This window comes from Lampetra planeri, chromosome 56 (assembly GCF_965212315.1).
Source record: "Lampetra planeri chromosome 56, kcLamPlan1.2.h2, whole genome shotgun sequence".
NCBI lineage: Eukaryota > Metazoa > Chordata > Hyperoartia > Petromyzontiformes > Petromyzontidae > Lampetra > Lampetra planeri.
The window spans coordinates 3485915-3505434 of NC_136162.1; the positions used below are offsets into that span (position 1 = coordinate 3485915).

The 19520-nt window shown below is 49.4% G+C and overlaps 1 protein-coding gene across 4 annotated transcripts in view; it reads right to left on the bottom strand.

The window, feature by feature from the left end:
• Positions 1-14000: 14000 nt before the first annotated feature.
• Positions 14001-19520, bottom strand: part of LOC144735690 (FERM, ARHGEF and pleckstrin domain-containing protein 1-like) — a 79570-nt gene continuing 74050 nt past the window's right edge. For all 4 annotated transcript variants that reach the window (XM_078618167.1, XM_078618168.1, XM_078618165.1 and 1 more), the window contains 3 exons: positions 18509-18616; positions 18159-18310; positions 14001-17380 (listed from right to left, as the gene is read on the bottom strand). In XM_078618167.1, the coding sequence (XP_078474293.1) occupies positions 17299-17380; positions 18159-18310; positions 18509-18616 (342 nt within the window). In that variant the 3' untranslated portion in view covers positions 14001-17298. The remainder of the gene's footprint in view (positions 17381-18158; positions 18311-18508; positions 18617-19520) is intronic.

The following is a 19520-nucleotide window of genomic DNA, read 5'->3' on the forward strand; positions in this document are numbered from 1 at the left end:
ACTTCCCCCTACACACGATACAGTAATGGCATGCATGTAAGTGGGTATTCTTGGCCTTAATAGGTTCTCATTCCACGGCATTTGCTTTTCGGATCTACAAGGCTAAACGGGGATTTGTCGTAGGTGCGTGTGTGCGTGTTTTCCATGTAAAATTCAAAAATATCACATCAAGATTACAGTTTAAATCAGTTAACAGATGTGTAATCAGCTTAATGAAGTGGCTTGACATGTGAGCGGATACTGGAGTTCGCGATGAAAGAGAGGCCTGTTGAGCTGCAATCGTAACCCGGGGTTGTTTCGGGACAACCTAATGTGCTCACAAGTACTCACTTAAGCAGGGGCCCACGGCAAATTACGTGGTTGTGTGAAACACCAAAAGGCCAATTAGCAAACACGCATGCAGACCTCTGCAACAGATTCAGTGTAAACGGAGGCAGTTACAGAGGTGCTCAGTTGTTGACTGAATAGAGGCCACCGACTGCTGCGACATTTCCTCAGGGTTTGCGGTGGCTCACGATAACTCCTTTGACAGGGCTACAGTTCAGCTGAAGCTGTACCGTGGCTGAGTTCCAGAAAATACCTCTCCCCCCAACCATGCTGGGAGAGAGAGAGAGGAGTTGGTGTCTAGGGGCTGTGAACGTAAAAAAAAAACTGGGAGGAAACTGGAATGTCTTGATATTCCCAACTTTTGTTTGTAGTTTTTGACCGCAGGCCCAAAGATCTCGAACGCAAAGAAGCCGGCAAATCAAGAGTACCAACGATCATATCACAAATGAGACCTGAACGCGTTTCTTGAATGGCATTGAGACTGGTCGCCTTTTCATGTCCTCCCATCTCGGTGCCCCTGCGGCGAGAATTCCCTCTGTTAGGAATGTCTGCTTTAACCACAGTATATGTTCCTTCTATTATTATTGTGGCGGTTGTTATACAGCTTTTATCTGCTTTTTGAGATAGTAAATCAGCAGATGGGCGTTGAAGCGCATTCCTTCATCCCGTAAATTGTTTCATGTTTACATTCTTGTGGGGGCTCCTGTTTAAAAAAACACCCCAGCAGACCTTCGAGATTTTTTTTGTGATTGATTAAGATTTGTTTTTTTAAGTTAAGCATCACCTGTAGAAATTGTTACAATTCGAGCAAGAGTGTGGTCGATAGGCACGTTATTACATAATCATTTATTTTTATTTTTTACAATCGTTAGATGGGACATACCAACGTAAAAATGCAAATCTATTTGGAGCGTCTCAATGCACCGCCACCTCATGGCACTGTACAAACTTACCGTCTCATCTGCTGAGTCACTCAACTATTTACGTCTCCCAACCACAAACATTTAAACCACCTGTACAGCACAAGCCCCCTACCATAAATCCATCTATAAGGAGACGCTTAAAAGTCCCACCCATGTCTTACGCCTGGATTCCAAGCGACGCTGAGCTCAGCTACGCACCTCGGAGTTGTGGTCATATATGTCTGTGGAATATTGTGGGCGTTATAAAGTGCATTTTTATTATTATATCTCGATTAGAGGTGTTATCGATATGACGCTGGCGCTAGTCGTGTTCCTTGCATTCCGAAGCGGTTGTACTTTGGAATGCAAAAGGTCAAGTCACGGGGGGGGGGAGTGGCTCTATCCTGATATGGCGCTCGGGTGAGGTGGGCCAAATATGTGAAGCGAGAAAACCCACCCACCCACCCACCTCGATAAATTTGATACAAAAGTTCAGCAACGCCAAGATCTCACCAACTCCTTCTCGAAGCAACCCCCCACCGAATGATGATTGTTGTATTTATTTTATCGGGAAGAACCCAGTATTATTCGCGGTGACGTGCGGGACGGACATCAGGGATCATCTTGTCCGCAAATTTACTCTTGCTGATTTATCCATGGGTGGAAAATTGTGGATAATAGGATTACTTTCCTACGTGACACCTGTTGTGAAAAAAAACATTTGCGGAGAATAGTAAATTTCTCCACAAAGATGGATGGGGGAAAATAGTGGATAATTGTCGATTTAAAAATGAGTTTTCGTGGACGATATCAGTCACGGGTAACAGCGTCACAGATAAGATGAGACGAGTAATGATTCACTCCCCCACCAACCCTCGCAGCAATTTGAATTGCCACGATTAGATTATTTAACCGTCTCGTTTGGCCCCCACAGGAAAAAGCCTAGGCGTTCCGGTTCAGGAGTTAACCCACAAAAGTAAAAAGAAAGAAAACAACGCAAAATGCTGACACAGCCAAACGCTGTCCTCATAAGACAATAAAACCGAGAATGTACATTACGCTGCCAGTGATAAAGTTTAACTTTGGAGATTAACATGGCAACGAAGTTTTACGGTTTGAATACATTTGACATTTTACTTGCCAACACATTCTTTTTTTTTCCGCTTGTTTCCCAGGAAAGCCTCGCTGAGTCTCAAGACTCTTTTTAGGAGGGTCCTGCCGAGTTTTTCTCGGTAGGGCGGGTGGTGGGGGTTGGGGTGATGTCGCTGCGTGCACTTTCAATTGAGTAAATTGCAGGGATTGTAACTTCAGAGTTTGGATGTTTTGGTCAATATTAGGAAAACCAGAGAACCCATAGAGAGCAGAGGGAGAACATACAAACTCCACGCGTAAAGAAAGGCACACTTCGAGTCACAGGTGTGTGACCACTGCGCTACCCTGCCGCCCGATGCTAACCGCTTTGCTGGAGCTACTTTTATTTTTGTTCTGCAGTGGCATTGTACTCCGTTCCCTTACGCTCATTCGGGTGTCTACGTGGATTGCTTAAAAGTCCATTGATGTGTCAGAGCTGTGAGAGGGTGTACGGTTAAATCTGACCATGAGCAGCACCAGACAACCCAATAATGCACGCTCATGCTTGTTAAAGTATAAGAAAGCCTATGACCAAAGCACCCAAAATGCACCCAATCTCCATCGGATCTCTAAAGCTAAGCAGGTGTTGAGCCTGAATAGTGCTTGCATGGGTGACCACCAACAGGTGCTATAGGCTGCTGCAGAGCTACATTGTAGGGCGGTGCAGCAAATGCATTGTTGCTGTACTACAATGCTCCACCTTTGCTCGCTGCCTTCAGCCCCCACTGACCAGTGTGGTGAAGTATGGTCAAATAACCCCCCACGGATGGCAGGCTGCTGGGAGGCACTCATCCAGCAGTGGACTGGCGGCAAAAGGGCTGTCACGTACACACAGTGTGTGAGGACAGGGAGTGCGGAAAACCAGAAAACCGTGGAATTGTAACATTGACCAACGATACCAAATGTGATAGTTAAAATGCAAGTGATGAACAACAGCACATTTTAAGCTGTCTCTATGTAAAACATCTAAGGCCTGTGGAGGATTAAACGGGAATCAAGGGGCACGGGGTCAGAAAGTTCCAACAACAAACAACACAAACACGATAGGAGTGCAAAGTATAGGAAAGGTAATGGAATCACAAAAAAAAAACGTTATAGCACCTAACAAGGCTACTTGCGCTTGGCTTTGCATGATTGCCTTTGGAATTCCATATTTCTTTGTTGGCGTCATTCCTGTTGCATAATGATGTGAAGTTGACTGTGTGTGTCAGGCAGCAAGTCACGGGATCATGTTGCTGCTCCCCGACTTTTAACGCCCCGACTGACCCCCCCCCCCCAATTCAAACTGACTTCACTCCAGAAACTCAGCCTGAGCCCAAAAGTGGAAATTGCGGGACTGCCAGTCTGAGCCATGGACAAACAAGACGAGATATGTAAGGTCGTGCCAAACAATTATTAAGGAACTGGTTCATGACATAATGAAATAATAACTTGGCCAATTGGTTGATCTATTATTTCGTGGGATGATTTGTATTGACTCATTTCCCAGTAATCGGTGGATCGTTTCAAGTTCACAATCTACGCTTGTTAGCCGCTGAGGGCCGCTATATTTACAAAATTGTAAATAAATAAAAACACATGAGTCTTGAATTAAATCATAGACATGAAACTCAACAATTGATTGCATGTCAGGAGAGTGAATCGTTACAATTCTGTAATTTGTAGGATTTCTCCAGGTACTGCTGGTATTTCCAGGCAGGTTTCCTTCCAAGTACTAACTAGTGTTACTAGGGATGGTACTTGTGTAGTGACTGACTTGGAGACACTAAGAGTAGGGGAGGCACTCTGTTTATTAACACGACCTGACAGTAACTCGGTAACTACGGTTCCCAGTCAGGACAGCCGGTAGACTGCCTGACTGGCGACGCCGAGACGGTGACGACTCCAGCAGCAGCAGCACGACGGTGACCCCCCCCACTCCACACGACAGCCCCGAGCTCCCCTCCCGGGGCCCCTCTTATACCGTCAGCGTGGCCTGGCTCCGCCCCCGGCCACGACCCTTCTGGAACCGACTCGCGGGTTCTCGGCGTGCCCCTTCCCTCGATCCCCCTCTGGTCTATCACGTGGCCTACTGTCAGTCAAGGCTGCTGTGAGCAGCAGATCCTCTTCCCTGCCAGCAGCCAGCGCTATGCTGCTACGTGACTGATTCTATGTCACTACACTTGTATGGGAGACTGCCTGGTTATACCTGGGAATACCTGGAAATACCTGGGAATACCTGGTGTTGTGGGCTAGAGCTGTGAGGTCGCCAGAAGGGGAGCAGTAAAGTAATGGATTATTGAGTACGTCTGAGGGAATCTCTGAGTGTCACTCCTTGTGCGTGTGGGTTGTCTCCGGATACTCTGGATCTCCCCTGCACATGGCAAACACACACGCAATCGCAATTGCAATTGCCCAACGATTCAAATGCACGATCCTCATGAACGGGAACTTTAAGACTCAACGAGGCTTTCCTAGATTAATATTAGGGCACTAATTTCATTTGAAGGCTGTGAATTCATCGGCTCGTCAAGGGGATAACTTACAATGATTTTTAAAAGTTAGTAAAATAATAATGGTTTATACTCATCTCTGAGGGCTTGTTTATGACATCACGCCACCTATGTAAGGCCCAAGACTGCGGGAGATGTTCTCAAATCTGGAAATCGCCTGATGATGCTGGTTGTAACTACCAGCGAAACGTCGTGCCACATTGTTCGACATGAGTGGGCGGCTGCTCTCCAGCATACCCGGTGGTGCTGCTGCTGCTGAAGCAATAACAAATTGTCACGTTTGTTCACGCGCCAACTTTATTTAGTGGGCTGTGTCGGGTGGAGGAGGGCGCACGACATCACCCATCGATGTCACTTTCGATTATTTGTTTTCTCTTCTCATTATTGAAGCTTCAAGCTCCTGCTGAGGCGCATTTGTGACTTGCCCCACTCGTTCAAATGCCACCCTGAGATTGAGTTGGCGACCCCTGGAGTGACTGCAAGTGCAGTATGCCAAGCGTTACATCACGGCAGCGTCCCGACGATGATGTTGACAATGATGACGACGATGACAATGATGACGATGATGACGACAATGATGACGACGATGATTATGACGATGATTATGATGACGACGATGACGACGATGACAGTGATGTGCAATGATGACGGCGACGACGACGACGATGATGACTGATGTATGATGATGACGATTATGATGACGATGATGATGACGATGATTATGATGACGATGATTATGATGATGACGACGATGACAATGATGTACAACGATGTACAATGATGACGATGATGACGACGATGACGACGATGACAATGATGTACAATCACAGCACACGATGTTTGGTGGTGAACCAGAGACATCATTTTTTTTTCCACCCATTGCCCACAATACCCAATAAAGACTACCCACGCCTGGCACGCCTGGCACGTGTGCTCACAATCACAACAGCAAACCTGTCCACAGCTCTGAGCAGAAACTGAGGAATATGTGCTCGGAGGCGTCTCAAGTGCTCCCGGCCCAAAGGCACACTCGCTATTTGGGCAAACGTGCCACGATAAGATTGTGCAGCCTGATCGGTTGCGTAGTGTGAGAGTGAGCCAAAGTAAAAACCAAAAAGTCTTGATATACGGCGGTGAGTTTGCGCACGTCTGGCTTTCATTACATGCTCTCGCCGTGTGGTATCGTAAGTCGGGCTATGGTCTGTTCTGGATGACCACAGTCGCACATTGGAAAATTTAAAACGCTCCAGTAGCGTGCGACTGTGGTCATCCAGGACAAGACCGTACAGCGTCTAACGGCGCAATGCCCCGATCCACAAATACGAAGGAGACATCGTAGGGATACGCTTCGCATGCTCCTGACTCGGTTGTCTGGGCTTGACCGCCTGAAATGTGAAATTGTCGTTGTTGCTCTGCGTCAACATCAGCAGCCGTACGAAAGAATAAGTCGGGCTATAATAATAATAGGTTGTTTTTTTTGGTACTGGCAAAGGAGGCCTCGTGAAGAAGTCAGGCTATTTATTTTTAACGGGTTTTTGAGTGTTCTCTCGCTCGTATGGAGTTTGGGTTCTCGCTGAGAATGCTGGTTTTGTTATGTACGTGAAAAGCACAGTCCCATTATAGAGTAATTAAGACTAATTTGGAGTTTTCTAAGTAATATTTTGTTTACTGTCCACTCGAACGCTTCCGCCAAGGGACGTGGCTCAGAGTCAAAGAGGTCACGATTTCAAATCCTGGAAGGGGGTCGACTCAGACCATCATCTCTCCAAGGGTCCATAATGCAAACGATCTCAAAGCAGCATGATTTCAAAAAATTAAGACCATACAGAGAAATTTTTTTTTTAAAGAAACGGAAAATATTCTACTTAATTATCCCCAAATGTGTGGGGTCTGTCACGGCATTCCGGTTTCCTACCACACGAAACAAAATTGCTCTGACATTCATCATACAGTAATAATGATAATAATAGCAGGGCTCTATTTATACTGGAAACCGTCAACTGATCCTCAGACTCAACTGGCCAAACACACGGGGCAGGCCTTTCCCGTAAAAGTCTTGCGACCCGGCGAGGCTTTCCTGGGTAAATCGCTTCTTGTTCATAATATTGCGCGAGCCGTCCCTGCAAGCCGCTGTTTTTCTAATTTTAGAGCCAAATATAAGACAGACCCCCCCCCGGGGCTGAGTTTGTGGGCACATCGGTCAAAAGTTTGGTTTTCTTTTCCGTGCCAAAGCCTTAACTCTGATGATTATTATTGCTGCTGCTGCTGCTGCTAGGCAAAGCACAAATTCTGCCAAACTTGGAATCCTGTTGTAATATCAGGGGAGAAGCTACCCGTTCTTATCTCACTGCACTTGATACGATTAAATGTAAAGCAGACAGGATGATTAGTGATCCAGCGCCTGTCACTTCGCTCCAGTGACTCGCTCATCGGCAGAGGTCGCAACCGGGTACCCGATACCCGATACCCGGCTACCCGTACCCGGCCGGGTACGGGTACAGGTACCCGTTTGCGACCCTGGTGCGGCCGGGTACGAGTAGGCCGTGAGTCACTGGTGAGTAACCGTTTGTCACTCATTTCGGGTAGGGTACGGGTAGGGAACGGGTACCCGTACCCGGCCGGGTACGGGTACCCATTTGCGACCCTGGTGCGGCCGGGTACGGGTACGGGTAAGGAATCAAAACCCACTTGCGACCTCTACTCATCGGTGGTCAGTCGTCTCCTTCTCACTCTTCTGTCGCTCCTGTCATGGTTACTGTTCCCATAACTCAATGCTTCGTCCACCTACATTGAAGGCTCGGTCTACCAGACTGAATCTTTCGTCTCATCCACACTGTTCAATGACCACACCGCAGGTCACTACCAACACCCGCGCCATTCACCACTAAGTGACGGTGACGTCACCACGGTGCCTGTGCCAGGCCAGGTGCACTTCGAGGCCACGTGATGTGTCGAGGGCTCGCTGACAGGAGGACTCCGAACAGACCCATGGGTTGGCTGACTGAGATGACCGGTAGATGCACCAGCTGTACCCCCTACTTTGTATTTTATCCACCCGGCGCTCCGCTCGTTGTTGTGAGCGTCGCTCCTCTGCCGTCCATTGTTGCTGGAGGGCGATTGCCTCCAACTGCCCAGTAGCGTCCTTCACCAGCCTCATCCACAGAGGCCGATCTTGACACCGCTGGTACCAGTCGTCGGAAAGTCCATTCAGCTTCATATCCTACCGTACCGCATCAGTCCATCTCTTCTCCACCCCATGTCGTGCCCGTTTAGCCCCCGATATCCAGCCAAACAGAAGCTGCTTGGGCATCCGGTGGCTGGGCATGCGGGCTACATGACCCAGCCAACGCAGCCTTGCCTGACGGAGGAGCTCACTGATGGGAATGTGTCCAAATATTTCAAGGATTTGTGAACTACTCGCACAATCCAGCCTGGTTAAAACCAGGATGGATCATAGGAATGCCAGCCTGAATGTTTCTAACCGGTGCAGACGTTCCATTAGAGGGGCCCACGTTTCACAAGCATAGAGAAGGAAGGGCATGACCGTGGCTGAGAAGACCCGAAGCTTCGTGCGGAGCGACAGACTTGGTAGCTTCCGCACTTGGTTACGCAACCGATTAAAAGATAATGCCGATCGACGGATTGGGAGTGAGACCTCTGCTGTCAAACCGGAGCTGGTCACAACACACATGCACTCACCCACCCACTCACTTATTCACTCACCCATTCGCCACACTGCAGGTCACAACAACACTTGTCTGTCTGAATTTTTCCCTTTTCGCCGTTCCACTTGGGAATTCCCTCCCATCGTCTCCTTTCCCCAAGTTCCTACAGCTTTGCTCAATTCAAGAGACGAATTCAAACTTTATATACCTATTACAACTTTAAAAGTGCTCATTGTTGCTGGCCGCTTGACATTTTGGGCCTACCGGCCGTTGTTTAGCAACCGTGATCAAATAAATAAAATTAAGAAAATAAGCACAACTCCCCCATCATGGCCAGCAACAGCAGTGTGTGGGGGGGGGGGAGTTTAAACATCGTGCATTAAATGATAAACAATGTTAATTAGGGCTCCTGGGGATTTCGTTTTTGTGCAAAAGTTTTATGAAATCATCGAGGCGTAGAGCACATTCAGTCGTCGGTGGAAGCGATTCGTACATCGTGTCCATCACGGATGCATTGCCACAGCCTTGGGGGAGGGGAAACCCTTAAATTGGCGCGGTTGGCAAACGCGGGAGGCAGGAGAGGTGAACAAACACGGGGAGCATCGACCCCTCTGCCCAGAGGCCCGGGGCAAACCACACCGTGTGGGCCCCCCGCCCCCCCATGACGACAGTGATGTACAATGTACGATCAGCGCACAATGTTTGGTGGTGAACCAGACGCCTCATCTGAAAGTATTGCATCTGACACCGTGATGTCGTAGCGCAAGCTGGGGCCCCCAAAGCGCGGGGCCTGGGGCGGTCGCCCCCGATTCGCCGTGCCCTAGGGACGGCTCTCCTCCCCGTGTCCTCGGACACCGCGTGCCGATACCCAGGGGGCTATTGGCGCGCTCAGCCAATTTTTCTATCGGTGCGCTCGGCCAATTTTTCTATCGGTGCCATCTATCAGGAGGGGACATGCAGTCAGCTATGCTGTACGGTGTCAACAAAAACACACACTTGCTGTGGGAATGTGCCGAATCACCATTACGCAGGATGTCACCGTAGCAGCATGCTGCACACGAGCGTGCTGTCCGTGTTAGACGCTTTAGGCGCACGCTGTCTTTAGACTCCTGCTATCTGTAAGAGCTTGCGGTCTGTTGGAGCACACTGCTGTTGAGGAATGTGCTGTCTTGTATACAGGGTGCTTCAAAACAATGTTAACACTTACGTGGGACTATCGTTTTTAATGGCAAAAGAACGGATAATGATAATAATGATACACTGTAACATGATAACAAATGGATGCTAACAGCTTAAAAAAGTCAAGGAGTCTCCACTTGTTCGCCATCGTTGTGAACACATTCCTGGAATCTTCTCCAGGTGGTCTCCAGAGCCAGGAGGCAACAAATTTCTTGTGGTATCGTTGCAAATTCTCAGAAATGTTCACATTTGTGTGATAGACGCACACGACAGGAGCGGTCTGTCTGAAGGAGAGTGCCATTGGTATGAGAGTACTGCCTGTAGGATTTGCAATATACAGGGGCATCTGGTAGCAGCATGCTACCGAGGTGAACATTGTAGTATGTAGGGACATGCTGCCTGTATGGACATGCTGTCTGTAGCAGCATGCTGTCTCAAGGAACATTATGTCTAGATTTGAAGTTTTCGTGACTGCAGGGATCCATACTCTTTGGTTCTTTCGGTAAGAATTTTTGTTTTCTTGCTGTGGTTGTCACACCTGATGACGATTGCTTGTGTTGCAATCGAAACGTCGTGATTTAATTTATTTTATATCTACGTGACTTTACCGAAAGAACCAAAGAGTATAAACATTATGTCTGTAGGAGAATGCTGTCTGCAAAACTTCCTGTAAGAGCATGCTATCAAGGGAACACGTTGCTTGTAGTAACATGCTGCCTGTAGTAACACACTGCCTGTAGTAACACGCTGCCTGTAGTAACATGCTGCCTGTTGTCATACGCCGCCTGTATTAACACGCTGCCGGAGCATGGTGTATGTAAAACCATGATGTCTGTCTGTAAGAAAAAAAGCATGCCGTCTTTATAAAAATGCTGTCCGTGTAGAGCATGCTGCCTGCAGGGACATGCCATCCTTAGGAGGCTAATTACAAGACATCCATAGAGGCCGGATTCCAAAGAAAACTGAGCTCATCGTCGCTAATGAGAGCGTAGTGGAGTACCGGGGGCGTGAGGAACCCAGCCTCTCCCACCGCCTTATAAGGCCAACACGAGAGAGAGGCACGCAGCACACGGAGCCTTGCGCATTCTTGATCTCCACCGCCTCGGTTAAACCTCTACGCCTCGGTTATCTCTCTCACATTCTCATCTCGATTTAAAGCTTTCGTAACTGCAGGGATTCATATTCTTGGTTTTTTCGGTAAAGTCACGTAGAAGGGAAACAATAAAATAATAAAATATAAAACAACAAAATTCTCACGACGTTTCGATTGCAACACAAGCAATCATCATCAGGTGTAAAAACCACAGCAAGAAAATGTTCTTGTGTTGCAATCGCAACGTCGTGAGAATTGTATTGTTTCCCTTCCACGTGACTTTACCGAAAGAACCAAGAATATATATTCTCATCTCGGTGAACTCTCTCACATTCTCATCTCGGACAAGCACAGAGTCCTTTGTGTTTCCTACTTTACTTTATTAAGGCATGCCGGGCTTCCTCTCTGCACGCCCCTACCCTACGGGGGGAAGAGCCATCCACGAACGTGCGTTGATATTTTTTGTTAAGTTTAATTCCCCGTGCCAAGTTGCACGTGGCGTGGCGAGTGGCACGAACGGTGGGTGATGCCACGATGAGATTTTGGGCAGGGTATGAAAGAAATGTCACGTGATTTGACGAACAAGTTCGTCAATAATACTCAACACTGCCCAAAAGAGGAAATGTAATATAATAGATAACGTTTCAGTCAATGGCCCTTTCATTATAATTACATTCATTTGGTGATGGTGCTATGTTGGCCGAGGCATACAAGCACAATGAACAACAACAAAAAACTCAACACATTCGTTAATCAACAACGACACTGTAGTCTGAAATTAAAATCAAATTAAGCACGTTTCAGGCCTTCATTGCCAAATAACAAATCCTGCTGCCAGACTTCCCGCCTGGAGCCCCAAGACTCCGAGCCCTACACTGAATTCTGGATGGATTTCAATGTCGCAACTCGGCTTCTGCAATATCTGCTCGGGACTCACCTCTGCTTTCCTCTCCTCTCTCATGCGACTCTCAGTGCTCAGCTTCCACGCAGCAACAGATGGACTGGGACTGATGCGCAACTTGAATGCAGTAACTTGTAGCCAGGGTTGGTGGGTCATGTTGAGATGGGGCCATAATTCACGAGACACCTTACCTGCAGGGTAGCAAGGTGGCACTTCCCGGGATCCGTTCTGTCGCTCGCAAACCTAACAAAGGTTTTAGCGTAATAACCCACACGTGCGTGCGGGTGGTGTTTTTTTATGAAGGCGCTTTGCTTTCCTTCCACGGTATACCGAAAAATAAAACCACTAAAAAAAGAGAATTGTCCACCAAATCTAAAAACCGCACGCTGCCGCAACAAATTCCTTGAGAAGCAGTTGGCTATCTGGCCAAATTAAAACCGTAATTACATAATTGTACACAACTTCCTACGGTCCCTGATGATATTTTGCATTCAGAGCTCACCATCAGCCCCTGGGGGCAAACTGTCATACAATGAGTTCACGTTGAGAGACCGGAATAAATAACTCGGCTTATTCAAATTCATCACGGAGTTATACGAGCGGGGTTATTTATTCATTCGTTTTCAGGAAAATGTTTGAAGCGTCCAACAAAGGATGGACAGATAATTCCTGGGCAGAGTAATAAGCTGCTCAGCTCCGTCAGCATTCATATAATTAATGCCTTTTATTTATTATATACTGGGTATCAAGATTATTTTTCAGGATGGTCCTGCATTGGAATGTTTGGCACATTCCAAACAGTTTTTTTTTTACTCATGCAGAGTAACAACTGCAATTTCACATTCAGGCAGTCAAGCCAGATAACCGGGTCGGAAGCAGCGGAGTGCCTCCTTTCGTATATATGTGGATCGGGCATTGCATCGTAATGTTGTTGTGGTCCTGTTGTGGATGACCACAGTCATAGAAACCAGAGTACCCGGAGGAAACCCACACCTCATCATCCCAGAGAGTCTCCCAAAGCGATTTGAAGCGAGAATCTTCGCTATCAGAAGTGAATAGGTCACACCAATTGTGTGTCAGTTGGTCTTCTATCGCCGTCAGGTAGATTACTCATCATAGGTGGCAGGGTGTCGGAGCGGTTGGCAGGCACATCTGAGAAACCGTGGTTCTCATTTAGGCAGCTGCCTGTGATGAAACTGTGTTCTCAAGTGCAGTGAGTTGGTCTCTGTTCAGTGGCTAAATGACTAAAAAAAATTAAATTAAATTTAGCCCTGCACTTAATTTGACTAAATTCCAGCTTCAAAAATAACTTATCAGTTTCACAGCCATGTGCCAAACATATCTCTCAGTGGCCTAGCAGGTGAGAAAGTGCTGTCCCCTACTGTGCGGACCAGACGTCAAGTGACGATATGTCAGAGGTAAGCTCTGCAGTGTCTGCTCAAAGGGTCATTCTCTAACACAAAGGCCAACAAACTCATATTCCTCAATAACACTGGCCGAAAAGGAACATGTTTAATAGTTGACGTCTTCATCGCTTTGCTATGAGAGATGGGGATGCGCCATTTCTTCAGTTTCTACAACATGTGCCAATGCAGTGTCGCAGTTTATTTTGTCAGATGCGAGCGCTGCGCTGCTCTGAAGAGATGAGGGTGGATTGTCTCACAAAGTCACGCTGACAACGCTATCAGCTGGCCACGTTGTGGTGTCGGGCCTCTGGGCCTGCATTGAACAACGGTGATAGAAGAGGTGTAACTACCAAAGCTGCCCATTTACCACAACAACAACGGTGCCACGGGCTGCTGTGACTTCATTGAGGATCTCTCAAGGATTCCGTGTCCCCGATGAATTCCCTTGTCCGTGCGACCTTGTGCGAGACACAGGTCGCTGTGCCCCAGCACAGCTGTGCCGCAGCACAGCTGTAACTCACAAATCCCGCATTATTCTGTGACATCATAACCTGAATGCAACACCCACCCCATCGTCAAACTCGTTAACACCAAACCCGAACCCTGGCGGCAATCCTAAACCTCAACCAAAACACTCACCACGACTCTCAAGTCGGTGTTCACAGTCTTATCTTCTCATCGCGTCTCCGGCTCCTCCCGTGTCTTCCCAGAAGGGGGGGGGGGGAAGCGGTAAAGGGGGATTTTCCCCCCACGTCGCTGTTGTTGTTGTTGCTGCTGCTGCTACCGTACGCCGTGTCCCCCCCATCCTCACCAGGGTGTTCCCATCCTCAGGGTGTTGCCATCGAGGTGATGGGCGTGCGTGGTCTCTTGTCCCCGCGTTGGATGCAAACCGCACGGAGCCGCCTCCGTCTCAACTCTTTATTTTAACGTAAAGCAAAGCCGTTCATATAAACACGAGCTGTTGCCTTCATGTACCGTTGCGTAACTACTTCTTATAAAATAAAACACGAAAACGCCGACTGAAAATACAGATTTCTCCCCACCACTTGCGTCTAACCTTGCTAACAGTGTTAAGTTCTCCTATACAAGATCGGTACAAATGATGCGTTTGATTGTTTTGTGAGGTATCTACACCCAAACTCTTTGGTGGGTTACGAATATAATCCTAAGTATGTGGAATTTGCAAAATGTTACTTTCGGCTAAAGTGTAGGCGCGCGCGCACACACAGGTGTGCACACAGACTTCCACGACTCAAAAACAAACACAGTTAACCTTACGTGCTACTTAAAAGCTGTGTAAAAGCTGATTCGCTAAAATGTTACAAAAAAAACCGGCGGTTATTCCGTGTAACAGCTCCATCCGGGTACCGAGAGACAAGAACGGGTAAAACAAACCGAGGAGGTTCAATACGAACGAGATGTAATCAATATCGGATCGATATCGGCCCATGCGCTGATCAGCGAGGATCAGGTGTTTATTTAGAATGCGATCAATAAATCATGAAAAATTACTGCAGGGGGGAGTCGCGGTTTGATTAGGATTAGAATCTACAGTTTGCCAGAGTCCAAATTATAATCGTGATTCGATTCGATTCTCTTAAGGTGTTTTTTTCGCTGGATGAAGGGAAACAGGTCTGCAATCCGGTGCTTTGGAAGCAAGCGAGGGTTGATGGATCACGTTGCGACATGCGAGTGAGATTTCCAAAGCCTCTGGTCTGCGAGGTGGCCAGGAGATGTTGGTATGGGGAGTGGGGGGGGGTTCGTGAACCCATCTCGCTGCACCATTGTGGGTCTACCTCCGCTATCTCTGGTTTTCCCCTCCCACGTGCTTCCCTCGTTCGGGGAACTTGGTCAGACATCCCTCGAAGCAAGGCACCTCCAGAAACATTTGTCTCGAAACTCGCCGAGCCTTTGCTTGGCCAAGCACTTCAGCGCTGTCGATGCATCTGGCACGTTTGGTTGGCGACGTGGGGGTTCCATCCCCACCCCTCCCCCCAAAAGTCGATTTACTTACTTGATGCAGCGTTGGGCGGCCCCCAAAAAACCACGTGACCCAGGCGGCCGTGGTGAGGCGCACAGACTGGGCGAGTCGGGGTGTCGGCTGACCCCGCGCGCCATCGTTGCACACAGCGCATTAATACTGTTACTGCAAAAAGGAGCGATTCAAAATGCGCGTCGTTGCAGAATACTTCCTCGCAGACATTCAGTAGTTTACGGTTGGCGAGGCACTGGCTGGCGTCGATCTCCATGCTGCCGTCGACGCACGCACTCCGTCTCGGCGGCACGCAAGACTCGGATCGCCTCGCGTCGCACAAGAGAGCGAGCGATCGCGCCCGGCCCCATCCCCGTAATGAACTCTCCGTCAGATTTTATCGCCCACCAATGATATCCCTGCCCCCCTGCCGAGGTTTTTGTCCCCACTCTCGTCCAGCATAAGCTCCCAGCAACGGGCAGCGAAACGTCGGACATGGTGAGGAGACACATCCCCCGTTAGCACTACCGTGGTAGCATGGCCAGACGGACGATTACTGCAGTGGCTCTCCTACTGTCGACCGAGCCTCAGCGTCGTGGAGGGAATCGAGGAGAAACTCTCCAAGGCCGCTTCAATTCAAGGTCTCCCTCGCCCGACGACGCTGGACGGTGCATTCTGTCACGCAACGTGTAGAGCGGTTTGCCACCTGTCAATCGTCCAATGTCTGTTTTATCCCTCAAAGTTGGGGTTGGCCATATTAATTGGAAACCAAATTCGCCGAATGAGAATTCAAAATAACGTGTTTGTGTAATCGATCACGCCCGGGGTTAAGAAGATGAAACTAAGCACACGTGGCCGCTCGGATTTCCACAGTACATCATTGATTTATGGGTCATATAGCTGCGGGAATAAATCAATTACGAATCAAAACATTGGTCACGAAGGCCTACGAGCTAAATTCAGGGTCTTAAGGGTGCTGGCTCAGTGATCACGTTTAAAAAGTCTCATCGCGCCGTCTTTTTAACAGCTTGCGCCCATTTTCACCCCGGCGAAACTCAACTAAACAAATGAATTAACTATTACGGTTGCTCCTCGCTTTGTGAAGCTAAGGAAGCCGCGTCAGGGGCCATGCTGCCATGCTCCTGGATGGCATAAGCGTGCACCGGCAGGGGAAAAAAACGGTACCGGAAATCACCTTCCCCCCCCCCCCAACTCCTTCACAGCAGCATACAAAACACCAAAGTAAATGAAGTAAATCGGAAACATATTTCACTCTCGCAGTGTCGCCGAAGGAACGTTATTCCTTGTTATCGATAAGTGGAGCGAGTTTAAAAACGCGCGTCGTAGGCATTTTTTGATTAACCCTTACGCATCTAACGGTAACGACCACCGTACAAGGCGTTACCGGTCTACGCACTAACACTACCTCTACCAGTGCCCCCCCCCCCCCCCAATACTACCGGCACCAAAATGGAAATCGTACAAATCATCAAAAAGACAAAAAAGAAGATTACAAAACAACGTTCTCGAGTGACTTTTTGCACAGAGGCACATACTGTTATGCACTTTTTTTGAACTCGTCTCTCGCAGTGGCACGGCGACGTGATGCGACCCCAGTTCCGGTATCGGTGAGCTCCGCTTCAGGTTTTCCCAACCAAGAAAACTCCACGCAGCCTCCGGGGAAAACTGGTATGACCACAGCCGATTAATCACCCGCCCGGCGTGCCACCTGCAATTACAAAATCCTGAGCCCGAAGCTCATCGCGACCGACCTGAACTGGAGCCACAAGGTGCCCGATGCAGCCGCATCTGGGCATCTGGGAATCGGCAGTGTGAGGACGCAGGCCCCTCGCTGTTCCGCTGCAGACACGGTGATGGCTCAATTGTGGTGGGACCCCAAGCTGTGGGTGGTGGGACCCAGGCTGTACATTGTGGTACATAGCAGCCCGTTTGTGGTGGTCGAACCCAGGCTCTACAGGGTGATGGTGGAACCTAGTCTGATTATTGTGGTGGTGGGAACAAGGCTGTACGTGGTGGTGGGTCTCAGCCTGTACGTGCTGGTGGCACCTAGGCTGTACGTGGTAGTGTGATCAAGGCCGTTCGTTGTGGTGGTGGGAGACCCCGCCAGTACGAGGTGGTGGTGGTGCCCGTGCTATTCACGGCAGGCGATGGGCCTCGGGGCCTGTAGGTGCTGGTGGCACCCAGGCTCCCTGTGATGCTGCCCCCCACGCTACACGGGGCGTGAATCCTTGCGGCTGAGCAGACGCGTCCGTCCCGCCGAGCTGGTGGCACTGCGGATCACCTCCATCCACCTGCGGCGGCAGCAACAGCGACGACAACGACGTGAATTGGTGAAGCGTCTAAATACCAATGCAAAGGGATTGGGTGGAGGTGTAACGGTCAGCACACCGGGCTTGGAATCCAGAGGTCCCCAGTTGGTTTCGATCTCCCTTGACGGCAACTTTAACAACGGATCGGTTCGCCGCAGTTTTTGGTGTGGCGTGGTAGAGCGTGGGCACTCCCCTCTTTAAAGACGCTCGGCCAGTGTGGAAGAGTAGGCCATTGTACCCTTTAGGGTGGGATCTCTTGAGCTCCCTCGAGTGGAGGCCCTTCCGCCAGCGGTGGCATGAGCGAACCATTGCGGGGCTGCACCTTTGCCGCGATTACTTAGCTCACCGAAAGAACAACTCAAGTTGCTGCACAAGGCAATCGCATCGAGATGATTTATCACTGAAACTCAGAGTGACGAGGAAGTGACTGGAGGATAAAATAGACACTGGTTACGGTGAACCGGCGAGCGTAGGAGCACCTATGAAGGCTAGTGGCACTGCATGCGAAGGGGTGGGTGGCCAGCACCACGCCCGGCCGCCTTTGTCTCCCCAGTGGCAATGTTTACACACCGCACCAGGTACACGTTTGAGGCCGAGTCAGCCTCGAGAAGGCCCAGGACCGGTTCAGATAATCGTCACCGGTGTTGGCCGTGAGCGGGAATCGAACTCGGGCGGCCGGGTTCATAGCACAGCATGATAACCCGCTGCTCCAGTGCCACGATACACACGATACCACAATACATACTCTACACACACACACCGGTCGAAGGTGTACTCGCTCTCGGCACGGAAGAAGTAGATGTGGGACTTGAACTGGAGCTTGAACACGTAGTCCTTCTGAATGGCGTCAGCCTCCGTCGGGACTGTGATGGAATAGCCCAGCAGGGGCAGGCTGGCCAGTGGGAAGTCATCCTACAGACGTGGCAACACCATCGCCGTCATCGACGTCATCATCGAGACGACATAATTAGGTTTTAGTTTTTTTTTACAAGATGAACATTACAACAAAAAACGTGTGGAAGTTATACATCTTCCGTTTCAAATATTTTTCCAGCTTTTACTCGCGACCCTAGAAGATCTCAGTAGAACTGTCGAGATTAAACACACAACCTGGTGGGTTTTGTAGAAGAAGAGGCAGAAGTTGGTGAAGACGACCCACAGCTTCTGCCAGCCGCTGCTGTTCTTGAACTTGCGCAGCAAGTACCCCGACAGCTGGTTCTGCAAACGAACAGGCGCCGCGAGTGACCGGCGTGCATCTCACTCGCAGCAACACCCGCAGACACGCCGCAGATCCTTAAGCAGAAGAGTCGGTCTTTTAACTTTCGCGACTACGACGCAAATTATTTGCTGCGAGTCTGTATCCCACGTTACAAATACCCCACCGTTAAAAATCTCCCGGATTGCTTTTATTCGTCACCGGGAGATCGATGCCAATTCCGGTAAGAGATCCCCGGCGAACTCGTGAAAGGTTGGCAGCCCCAAGTGACATACGGATTGCACGTACCAAATATTATCATCATCTGGAGTTGGCATACGTGCCTCAGGATCGCTACGCTCACCGCTCACGGCTGGAGGATCAGGCCACCCTGCCTTCTCGCCGGCCTTGGACGATGGCGATAACGACTGCGCTCGCTCAAGGTCTCGGGCGACAAACACTCCCCTGCCACCCCCCCCCCTCCCCACCGCTAACAGCTCCGACGGCTGCGGGGAAACGCTCCCTGCTAGTGGTAAGAGGCGGCAGTGACGCCGATTGAGAGTCATCAGCAAGCAAACAAAACAAACTGCGTGACCGAGAAGGCGTCGCCGCGTCCGCTCGTTTCCATGTGATCCTTTCGAAGCTCGTACCAAGGCCCCTCGGATTGTCAACGTGGCCTTGGCTCAAGAATCTTGGCACGCAGCCCTGGTTAGGATGCTTGCATAGGTGGTGGCGCAATGTGGCTATCGTGGGTCGCAGACCGTGGACACCCATTAGGATGCAAGTGCTGTGAATTGAGGTTGGGTGGTACGGGTACAAGTGGTGGTGTGAGTGGGGTACAACCGGTATGGGCGGTGGCAGTGTGGGTGGAGTAATGGTACGGGCTGTGACGGTGGGGGTGGAGTAACGGCATGGGCTGTGGCGGTG